The sequence below is a fragment of the Cyprinodon variegatus genome, unplaced genomic scaffold (assembly GCF_000732505.1).
Source record: "Cyprinodon variegatus isolate N-32 unplaced genomic scaffold, C_variegatus-1.0 Scaffold86, whole genome shotgun sequence".
Classification (NCBI taxonomy): Eukaryota; Metazoa; Chordata; class Actinopteri; order Cyprinodontiformes; family Cyprinodontidae; genus Cyprinodon; species Cyprinodon variegatus.
In genome coordinates this window covers 1,061,817-1,073,407 of record NW_015150539.1, presented here as the reverse complement: position 1 = coordinate 1,073,407, position 11,591 = coordinate 1,061,817, and the positions used below count along the sequence as shown (strand labels likewise).

General features: G+C 40.9%; 1 protein-coding gene across 2 annotated transcripts; it reads left to right on the top strand.

The window, feature by feature from the left end:
• The first annotated feature begins 689 nt into the window (after positions 1 to 689).
• e2f8 (E2F transcription factor 8) lies at positions 690 to 8,966 on the top strand. 2 transcript variants are annotated; one of them, XM_015373423.1, is made up of 13 exons: positions 690 to 953; positions 3,240 to 3,493; positions 3,568 to 3,718; positions 3,823 to 4,131; positions 4,241 to 4,402; positions 4,542 to 4,679; positions 4,887 to 5,000; positions 5,096 to 5,177; positions 5,708 to 6,200; positions 6,334 to 6,600; positions 6,691 to 6,823; positions 6,917 to 7,254; positions 8,252 to 8,966. In XM_015373423.1, exons 2-13 carry the CDS (start codon positions 3,323 to 3,325, stop codon positions 8,417 to 8,419), a joined length of 2,526 nt encoding a protein of 841 aa, XP_015228909.1. In that variant the 5' UTR covers positions 690 to 953; positions 3,240 to 3,322; the 3' UTR covers positions 8,420 to 8,966. The 2 variants fall into 2 exon arrangements, with proteins under 2 accessions (XP_015228909.1, XP_015228908.1); XM_015373422.1 differs by having other exon boundaries at positions 691 to 953; positions 4,791 to 5,000; positions 8,252 to 8,965.
• The last annotated feature ends 2,625 nt before the right edge of the window (positions 8,967 to 11,591 follow it).

Genomic DNA, 11,591 nt, shown 5'->3' with positions numbered 1-11,591 from the left:
TATATGAGCGTATTTTTTTTTTTAAACCAACTGTCTAATGAACTATACACATTTATTAACATAGTAATTAAAAGTGGGGAATAAATAAGGACTGGTCAGTCATCTTGAAATCAGATGGGTTTTAAGAGGAATTTTTCACACCATTACATCTGCAATCAAATGTCCAACTCCACAATTGTGATGGGGCCCCTAAGAGGTCAGGGGCCCTAAGCAACTGCAGTCTCTGTTTATGTACGTCAATGCACTGCTCCCCAAGGGGATGGGTTAAATGCAGAGGTAAATTTCTCCAAGGTTAGATCAATACAGTTAAATTATTAATTTCTGTTGATGACTCCAAAAATAAAGACACTGATGTACGTCTCAACGATATATTTTGTTGTTAAAATTGATCTTAAAGTAGTTTTAAGATTGAGTTTCATCACTCAATATCTTTTGTGTTTTTATTTTATTTGTTAATTAGATTTCAAAATGACTTATTGAGCCTACAGAGAAAAATGTGTAGAACTCTTGGAATAATTTGATCTTCTAATGCCTTTCTATGAACTATCCAGTGAATTTGCCATTGGCGCCTTATTGACGGTCGACGTATGCGGGGATCTAAGCCCCGCCTCCTTCTTGTTTTTTGGCGTCAGTCTGGGTTGACGTTAATGCGCATGCTCGGACTGGGCGGGTCAGATGTTGGTGGACATCATCATCACAAACTGGGCAAAGTTTTCCCACAACTGTAGTAAAGTTAGTCACGAGACCACGGATGTTGGCAGGAGGAGGGAAACCAAGAGCCGCGCAGATTAGAGTCTGTTAAAGTTACAGGATTCCATGTTTCTCCGTGGAAAGACTTTCCGTTTCTCCCCTTAAAAAACCCATTTTTAGTGGCTGCTATTTTATGCTCGGAGTAACGCTGTGAAGATGGGACTTATTCCCTGACGAAAGGAGCTCTTCGTTTAGAACGAGCGGTGAGTATTTCAAGAGGAAGCAATAGTTTGACCAGGAGATTGTGTTTTTTATTATTATTAAAACATAAATCTGTGGAGGCGTGTCTAGATTAACCCGGTTTTACCCTTTCCCTCTGTTTAAATCTCTTCGCTTTTAATTGATAGCTGTATTTCTTGGGGGACAAACCGGTCATTTAGTCCACTATCTGTAAATGTGGGTATTTTGGGCGAAATCTCCCGCTGTTGTTGCCAGGAGATCTTCCGCGCCAAGCATTTCAAAAAATGGTTCACCTGCGCGGGCCGATGGTCACTTCCTCCGCGCTGCCTCAGCCCGAAGTCTCATTGGCTGCGTGTTGTGAAAGGGGAGGGGCCCCCTCAGCCGTTTAGTGCAGCGATTGGATGCAATGTCTGTCAGTTACCGCCAATACTTAGAGCTTACTTACTTTTTCTAGTTTTCAATTCGCTGTTTCAAAACGTTTACCTTTCCTGTTAATCAGCAAATATACTTTAGATCAATTGTATACTATTTAAAAGCTCTTCTTGTTTGGAAATTGTATGTTTTTATAGCGAAAATTGTGTCTTAAAATTTTATTTTGAGTTTAGATGCGTTAACTATGTCTCAAATATCCATATTTTAGACTTAAAACCCACAACCTTGCATTTTATTGCAGTTTTATATACTAGACCAACACAGTAGGGCTTAAATAGGATATTGATGGAAAGTAAAGCAGGATTTTGACCAAAATCAATGAAAATGTGTATGTTTAATACTTAATATAACCACATTACACTGAGATTATAGCTGCTGGTCCGGTGCTATATGTTACTACTATTTTTGCACATCTTAACACTTTATATTTGCTAAATAGCACATGATTGGGCAGATTGGATGGAGAGCATCTTTGTGAAATGTTATTTTTTTAGGCTGCATAAGAGACACTATTAGATCTAAATAAAATCTGGGTCATTGCCAAGCAAGAACATGCTCTACTGGATTTCATGGTGGTATGGTTAGGGCTATTGACCTGCTGGAAGGTGAACCCTTAACCCAGACCTGTTTTTTTTTTTTTTTTTTTTTTAGGATTTCTCTGTGTTTCTTCTGTGCTCTTTAAAATGTTGTTTTATCTAATATTTTCTCAAACTTTGGAGACATCCTGGAAAGCGGGATCTTTAGTTAAATAAATTGCACATATGTAAACATCGTTATTTAAAGGTATAGTACACCCAAAACATGATTAGCCTTCATTTTCTACTCACCCCCATGCTGAACAACACTCTGGAGTACTTTTTTGATATCTCAAATGCATCTGGAGATCTGGGAGGCTTCTTGCTGTCTGCTGACATTCAAATAATGGAGGTCTATGGTGACCGAGACAGAAAGGTCCATAAAAGTCCACAAAAAACGTGTCAATATTCCTCCATACTGCTCGTCCAATGTATTCCAAGTGTCCTGAGTGGGTAGCATCCAGAATTTACTCGAAACGAAGTCATTTAGAATGTTTTTAGAGTATAAACAGTAGTGTATAGGATTTCCTGAAAGCGCGCACATGCGCGCTCACGATGCTACGGAAGCTGGCAGACCAAACCAGATGAAAGTGCGCATTCAGCGTCTGCTCTGCCAATAATGCAAGCGTAGAAGAAGAAATGTGCTGTTTACCTGTGCAAAGAAAGAAACAACGAAAGAAAAATGTCTGAGGACTTCAGTGTTGAGGAAGAGCATGAGTTCTTTGCTGAGCTGAATGCGCACTTTCATCTGGTTTGGTCTGCCGGCTTCCGTAGCGTCGTGAACGCGCATGTGCGCGCTTTCAGGAAATCCTATACACTACTGTTTATGCTCTAAAAACATTCTAAATGACTTCGTTTCGAGTAAATTCTGGATGCTACCCACTCAGGACACTTGGAATACATTGGACGAGCAGTATGGAGGAATATTGACACGTTTTTTGTGGACTTTTATGGACCTTTCTGCCTCGGGCACCATAGACCTCCATTATTTGAATGTCAGCAGACAGCAAGAAGCCTCCCAGATCTCCAGATGCATTTGAGATATCAAAAAAGTACTCCAGAGTGTTGTTCAGCATGGGGGTGAGTAGAAAATGAAGGCTAATCATGTTTTGGGTGTACTATTCCTTTAAGGGTTTTTAGATGAGAATCCGTTCATGTCTGGATAAATGCACCTGAAGGTTTACATTTTTAGATCCAATCCTGAGTAGTTGGGGAATCCCAATAAGTTAACTCGTACAAGAAATGTGTTTTGCAGGTTAGTTTTCCATGTCTCCAATCGAAATCTTTTTGTCGTTGTTCTAGGATGATGGTTTCGTTTTTGCCCAAATTTCTGTAAATCCTCTTAAAGAATCAGCTGGATTGAGTATCGAAGGAACTGCTGAACAATGGGGCCCTTTACAACACCCAAAAAGAGAGCGGAGGCCACTTCTGCTGATCCCTGGACGCCGACCTCCAACCTTAAAATGCTCATCAGTGCTGCTAGTCCTGAGATCCGGAACAGGGAAAAGGAGATGTGCATGGAAACTGATGAAAGGGACGGCTTAGAGCCCACACAGGTAGGGAAAGTTGTCACTTGCCTCTAGATAAATGTGTTTGAGACGCCTTTTTAATGGTTATATGTTCCCTGCAGGAATCTGAAAACTGTGAAGAGTCAGAGAAAATGATCAGCAGAAAAGACAAGAGCCTTGGCTTGTTGTGTCACAAGTTTCTGGCCCGCTACCCAGATTACCCGGATTCAGCCCTCACAGATATCTGCCTGGACGACGTCGCTGCTCAGCTCAGTATGTCTGCAAATTATTTCCACTCTTGCTTAAAATCTGTTTCCACAATTTCATCTCACTAAACTGAGCAACGCTTGGTTTATCCTCTCGTGCAACACGCACAGCTGTAGAACGGCGGCGCATATACGACATCATGAACGTCCTGGAGAGCCTGCACATGGTCAGCCGCTCGGCCAAGAACCGCTACTCTTGGCATGGCCGGACCAAGCTGGCCGAGACCCTGGCCATTTTGAAGCATGTGGGAGAGAAGCACAAGTATGGGCAGCAGATGCAGCAGATCCGGCAGCGCGTCGCTGACGGAGAGTTCGACTTTAATGGAGAAGAGAAAGAGAATAAGGATGTGGTGGATGTAGATGGTGGGGAGCAGAAGGAGCTTTTCTTCGTGGAGCATCCAGGAGTCGAGTTTAAAGCAGGTGAGACACAGACGATTCCGGCTTTAATTTATCTAAGAAATGAATTTAAGACTATTTTTTTAAAATATCCCTCCCTTCTCTGCATGGACCACTCTTCCTTTCTCCTCAGCTTCGGTTAATAGTAGGAAAGACAAATCTTTGAGGGTGATGAGCCAAAAGTTTGTGATGCTGTTTCTGGTGTCTAACCCGCACGTGGTCAGTCTGGACATGGCAGCAAAGATATTAATAGGAGAGGACCACGTCACGGATCAAGACAAGAGCAAGTTTAAGAGTGAGTACAGAACCTAAAACCCACATCTGTCCACATTTTTCTCTATCAGGTCTTTTAAAAATGACTTGCTGTTAATTTATTTTTTGTTTCTCTTTGGGTTGACAGTAGATGACATATTTAACCGGTCATGTGTTTACAGCCAAAGTGAGGCGATTGTACGACATAGCGAACGTGCTGCGAAGCCTGAAGCTGATTGAGAAATTCCACGTGTCAGAAGCAGGGTCAAGAAAACCAGCTTTCAAATGGATCGGTCCTGTAGAGCTACCCCCACTAAAAGGTACTGACACAAGTCTTGCCTGTTTCCTCTCCTCTCTCCCATTGGTTCATCACCCATCCATATCTTTCCTTAAAGCCTCATGAAAAAACTTTTTCCAACTGTTGTTTTTAGATTTGACAAAATCTTCACCGGAGTGCCCTTCCAAGAAGAAAAAAGTACTTGAACCATCTGTAGAAAACTGTGCCAAAAACCTCTTTCCTTCATCGGGAGGCAAACGCAGCTTCACCAGACACCCTTCCCTCATAAAGCTCGCCAAGAGCATTCAGGATGACCGGCGTAAGATCAACTCTGCCCCCAGCAGTCCGGTTAAGTGTGTCCTCGGTATGTAGGGTACATCGTTTGGGTAGAAAAGGTCACTGCTCCAGTTTTTTTCAACTTTCCAGATTAACACAGTGTTTTCGCCTCTCTGTTCTCAGGGGATTCGGCTAACGTGGACTTTCCCAGCAAAATGGCCCAACTTGCTGCTATTTGTAAAATTAAACTTGACCAGGAATCGAGGTGAGATTAATAGCATGGAGTTATCTTGGTGCTTGGTTTTGGTTCAGTATTAGCTTCTGTATAGAGGAGCTGGTTCCCTGCTGAGCTGCTGAACCTCCATCATCTGTTTTCTGCTTTGTTGATTGAGGAACTTTTTAGCCTTGGCTTGTTACATTCTTTATCGGTCGGCTAAGCCTGTTAGGGTCATTAGATCGGGGCTACTGCAGTAGCCCACCATGGAGGGTGATGCTCTGCATGGTACGTCTATGATTGTTCCTTAATTTGAATTTAACAGTAAAAATCAATGTAAACCTTAGAGTTAACATTTAGTGTTATTTTTGTTAAATCTACTGCAGTTTCCATATATGTTTAACTATATACAAAAAAAAAAAATTATCAGATTCCTAATTCCCTCTCTTTGTTTCCAAGAAAACTGTTACCAAAATCTTGCCCAATTTTTCCTAATGTTGTGGTTTTATGTCAACGCTAGAAAATAAACAGTTGGTTCTTGATCCAGCATCACATAGTAAAGGGTCTTGCCTCTGTTCCAGGCCAAAGGAAACTCCAGAGCCCTCCGCTCCAGAGAGAGACACAGCAGCCGAAATGTTACAGCCATCCTCCTCTGGTCCCATGGATCCACCTAAGTTGCCTTTATTAACGGCGACTCAAGAGCCCGGAGGCCACCGAACTCCAACCACACCTCAAACAGGACGAGGCCCCGTTTCTTTCATCCCTGCACAGTGTTCCCCCCTGATTCCTGTCCTTATACCTCAGCAGCGGGGGAATGGGCCCTACGCCGTGTATTTGCACCCTTCCTCCCTCAGGTCAAACCCTCTGTCCAGACCACAGCCAACTAGCCTTGCTGTGCGCTCCATGACGTTTGAAGACAAGACTGGACAGAGTCCAAACACCCCGTCTGCAGCTAAGAGCCACCTGCTTGTCAAAGAGTCCGATGGCAGTCCTTTGACTCTGAAACGTCAGCGTTCAGATTCCACCTCAGAGAGCAGCCCCTCTAAAGCCAAGAGATCTGACTCCAACTTAAAGGTAAATAGAAATACATGTGGTGCAATTAAAAAAAACTTGAAGTTGATGAAAACCTGACAAATGACTGGCTCCATCACCATGGTAACTTACAGCATGTCTTTTTTTTTTTATCTATCTTCCTTTGACCACATAGGACAGTTCTCCGAAGCTCTGTGAAATCCTGCAGGCCCGTCTGAAGGCGCGCCGTGGTGCTCACCTCGTCAGCCGACCCTCGCCCCGTGCTCTCCACTTGGACCCAGAGTTTGTTAACACCCCAGGGAGCGCCTCAGACAATCATGCTCTGGACCACAGCTTGGAGAACCTCCTGGATAAAGAAGAGAAGATGGCAAACTCTGATAGCGAGGCTGGTTTCACACCAGTCCGGGCGGTTCCTCTCACACCTGGACAGATCCACTCAGAGGTCAATGCGCTAACACTCTGCTCACCTTGCCTCAAGGCATGACTCAGATCCACTCTGTTATTTACTTCTAGTTCTTTTTGTTCTCTCCAGACTCTAGTGCCAGCCGGATACTTGATCCCAATTTCACAGCAGTCCCTTATCAGCTACAAGGAATTACAAAGCTCTGGAGAAGAAAGCGGCAAAGCCTCACCCTCTTACAACATCTACCAAACCCCGACTGCCGGTGTGTATCTTTTCTTTTTAGTAACGGAAGGAACTGAACTTTAATTAAAGGCAGGAGGAAGAAGATTCATGTTAGTTTCTCTTTCATCTTCAGGCTCCAGACCTGCAGCAGCAGTGGAGGTGACACCCACCAATCTTCGAATGAACAAACCACCAAATGCTGCCTCCGTCTCCTCTCCGCACACCACCCAGCAGCCCCACCGCCTCAGCGGCCCGAGTCCCGCAATCCTGAATTTCACACTGCAGAATTTTGGTCTGATCTCCAGCCCAGGAGGCACCTTTGCATCATCACAGACCCCAGAGCGCTCCGGTACCCTGCCCAGTCCGCTAACTCTGCAACAGAGAGGAATGGTTTTCATCAAACCGGTTTCTCCTGTTCCTGTCCAGCAGGGGCTGCCTGGTCAGCCGCTCACACTGATCAGTGTGCAACAGGTAAACATGAAGAGTTCTTGTATTCATCTAAGTGTTTAACAGCTGAATAATCTGACACAATATCAAAGACAGAAACGGAGGATGGCGCTAAATTTCCTGCTGTCTGTGACCAACAAGAAGTAGCTCTTCATTGTCGCAGACAGAGCAATTCCATGCTGTACAAAGTTCTAATGGAGTCTGGAAAAAATACAGAATTTTTATTTCCATTTCTCCATATTGTTTAAATCTTCCCTCATTCCTTCCTTTAGTCTGATATTCATGCATCAATTCTGCAAGAGTGTTCTAGATCAGGCATCCCCAACTTCGGTCCTTAAGGCCCGCTGTCCTGCAGGGTTTAGAGGTTTCCTTGCTCCAGCACAGCTGATTTTATTTGAAAGCTGATTAACAGGCTTTTCTACTGCAATCATTATAATCAGCTGTGCTAAAGCAGGGAAACCTCTAAAACCTGCAGGACAGTGGGCCTCGAGGACCAAGGTTGGGGATGCCTGCTCTAGATGGTCTGATGTTTGATGTAAACGCTCACTTATGAAGAAATATTTGCCAATTAATTTGTAGTAAACTGTTATTTTTCAATTGAATGCAAACTGTAAGGGGAAACCCTTTGCTTTCATACAGTTTCAAAACAAGATTGAAGACCAAAATGTAATGGTAGGGTTGGTGGTTAAGAGAGAAAGAATGCATGGCACTCCCCTGGTACTCGAGCAACACTGTTCTCTGTGAAAAACATCTAAACTGACTGGTTTTGTTTTTTCTGACCAATGGAAAAAAACTGGGGGAATTCCTCTTGGACTGTTGTGAGAAAACTTGGGGAATAAAATCACCCATAGGCTCCATTTTTACCAAATAGTTCTACAGTTTAATAAGCAGAGCTCCTTACTTGTGTCTTTCCCCCCTAATGCAGAAATCTCCACAGATCACATCAAGAAGTTTTAAGATTTTTGAATCGTATTTATTTCTTTTTTCTAACTTGTGCTCCCAATCTGAACTTTTCTGGCAGCCTTTGATGACCACCCCAAAAGGAACAGGACTCCCTCAGCACAGCTTCTTTCACACACCGGTCCCGCTTTCGCCTCTGGCTGCCATGGTAACCACCAACGGACAGCCGGCCACCAAAACTGTTTACATCCCTCAGAGGAAGCTGGACGTCTCGCCTGAGGACTCCTGATGTCGATGTTGGCAATAAGTGTTAAACATGAACTTGTGGGTGGAGGGTTGTCCGTCTGTCTGTGTGTCTTACGTGTTTCAAGTTATTCGTTACCTCTGAACATTTCACAGCTTCATTGTGGCTTTTGTTATCACAACCAGTCATAAAAATAGCTGCCATGCAGACTTTGGCTGAGACCCAACAGACTTACGGTAACCGATATAAAAGCAGTGCAGATACCCAGGAACACTACTGTTCTGCTCCATGCGACTCTGAGAAATGTTATCCCCAGGAATGCATTCAAATGTACTAACTGTCTTGCTTTTCTTTTTATTTGTTTTAATATTCTGGATTTCCTTTTGCTTGAAATAATTTCATCTATGGTGTAAAATTTAGATAATTTTTGCACATATGTACATGTGAAATGCTACAACCTGAAAAAATTCTTGAATATGTGAATATTTTATGCTTTCTGCATCGAACATTTTGTTGGGTTTAATTTATGAGAAGAGAATGTGTTTGGTTTTATGCCCTGGTCTATGTAAAATGTTGAATGCATTTTAAAAAGATGTTTTGTAAAAACAGCAATATGCGTTTTCTTGTTAACTTTCTTAACATAAATATTACACTCATTGCAGCAAGATCAAACAATGTAAAGTTAAGTGCCTCATCTCTAAATCCTCGAGGGCTTACTCTAAATATGTTTTCTATAAATCATTACGTATTGGATTTATAGCGTTATGAGGTTGGACCAGTTCTAATTTAACATTTATTGGGACATGATGAAACCTCATTATGACCTTGCATCCTCTTTAGTAGTGCAACAAAATCCATTACATAACGAAAGCTGAAAAGACGTCACAAGTAAGAACAGCTTTTGGTTCGAAAAAAAAGGAACATCTAAATTCTAGAACCACACTCATCTCCACAGTGTAATAACTGACTGATAGGCTGAATGGTGGCAGTTCATCAAAAATTATTGGGCGGGACAATATATATATATATATATATATTTTTTTTTTTTTATTGAGGCACTAAATAGAATGAAACAAACCAAAACCAGGCTATAGTTTCCCTGTTTAAAATATTAAGTGAGCCAAAGAGCCACTTCCATCCATGGTCAAATAAGAACTAGCAGAAAAGAACTTGAGCCTTCCTGAAAATAACAAGCTAAAAGTGGAACAATGTGAATTTTATATAATAATTAAAATAGAACTTTCTTTGGTTTCTTTGCCAGCCCAGATATTTAGACACTTGTTTAGTATTTTCTTTAACCAGAACTACCCATGAGGGCAAAGATAGACACACCAGCTGTCAGTTAAACAGATTGACCTATTCAACCAACTAATCTGCTCTGACAAGTCAACTTTAAAGTTTTTATATAACATGGTAGCAGAGGTGTCAAGTAACGAAGTACAAATACTTCATTACTGTACTTAAGTACACTTTTTAGGTATCTATACTTTACACCATTACTTATTTTTCTTCCTACTTCTGACTTCTACTCATTACATTTTCACACAAGTATTTGTACTTTCTATTCCTTACATTTTTAAACATTACTCGTTACTCTTGGCTTCGGTTTCATGTTTAGAAATATTTATTTCATGTCATGTGCTCCATCCAATGCAGATCATTGGCGCCATCCACATCTAGTGAAAACTAGTTTAATTGGATGAGTCATATAACACAAACACTCATTGATTAGTTAAACGAAATCATCAGAAGTAAGCAGGTGTTCTTCAAAGTGCAAATGCAAATTTTCTATGCCATGCTACAATTTTGGATTCAGAAAAAGATGCTTAAAGGTCGGACACAGGCGAGAGCAACAAGATCTCCCTAATCCTTTGCCCTATCTCAAAGAATTTTTCGAAATAGTCAAAAAATTGAGTTTTAAATTTTTTTAAAGGTTATTTTATACTTTAAGTAGTTTTTGGAGCACATACTTTTTGACTTTTACTTGAGTAAACAGGTCAAGTTGATTCTTCAACTTTTACCAGAGTGTTTTTAAACTGCAGTATCTATACTTCTACTTAAGTAACACATGTGTGTACTGTTGACACCANCCATTACTTATTTTTCTTCCTACTTCTGACTTCTACTCATTACATTTTCACACAAGTATTTGTACTTTCTATTCCTTACATTTTTAAACATTACTCGTTACTCTTGGCTTCGGTTTCATGTTTAGAAATATTTATTTCATGTCATGTGCTCCATCCAATGCAGATCATTGGCGCCATCCACATCTAGTGAAAACTAGTGTAACTGGATGAGTCATATAACGCAAACACTCATTGATTAGTTAAACGAAATCATCAGAAGTAAGCAGGTGTTCTTCAAAGTGCAAATGCGTATTTTCTATGCCATGCTACAATTTTGGATTCAGAAAAAGATGCTTAAAGGTCGGACACAGGCGAGAGCAACAAGATCTCCCTAATCCTTTGCCCTATCTCAAAGAATTTTTCGAAATAGTCGAAAAATTGAGCTTTCAATTTTTTTAAAGGTTGTTTTATACTTTAAGTAGTTTTTGGAGCACATACTTTTTGACTTTTACTTGAGTAAAGAGGTCAAGTTGATTCTTCAACTTTTACCAGAGTGTTTTTAAACTGCAGTATCTATACTTCTACTTAAGTAACACATGTGTGTACTGTTGACACCACTGCACGGTAGAGATAGCATCATGGTGAGGGGATTTTCTTCACAAACTGCCCCTCAGAAAGCGTAACCTTGCAATGTAAATTACCAAAAACAACACATCTCAGTGCATTTCAGCAAAGCTTGTCTTTAGCTCACTTGTAAAAGTATAAAAAGAAACTTAAAATGAAACCAAGGAGCCACTGTAGCGATCTAAAAACATTTTTTAGATCTGTTTTAACTAGTCTCTTATCTCAGTTTAGTTTTGACTTGAATATGATTGATTGATGAAACAAATGAATTGACCATAACAATAATCCAAAAGGACAAAATCATACATTATTATCTCAGATTTGCTTGTTGACGCCACTGATCAAAGTTTTTAGATATTTCTCCAATGAAAAAGGCAATTTTAAAACTGAGAGAAGATCTATAGCTTATTCCTCCATCCTGTTAACAGAACGGTTCAGCTGAAAAAAATCAAAAAAGTAAACTTCTTCACATTCATGCTGGGTAAAAGTGAGTTTAAACCTTTCCAGCAGTCTATAATAAACAA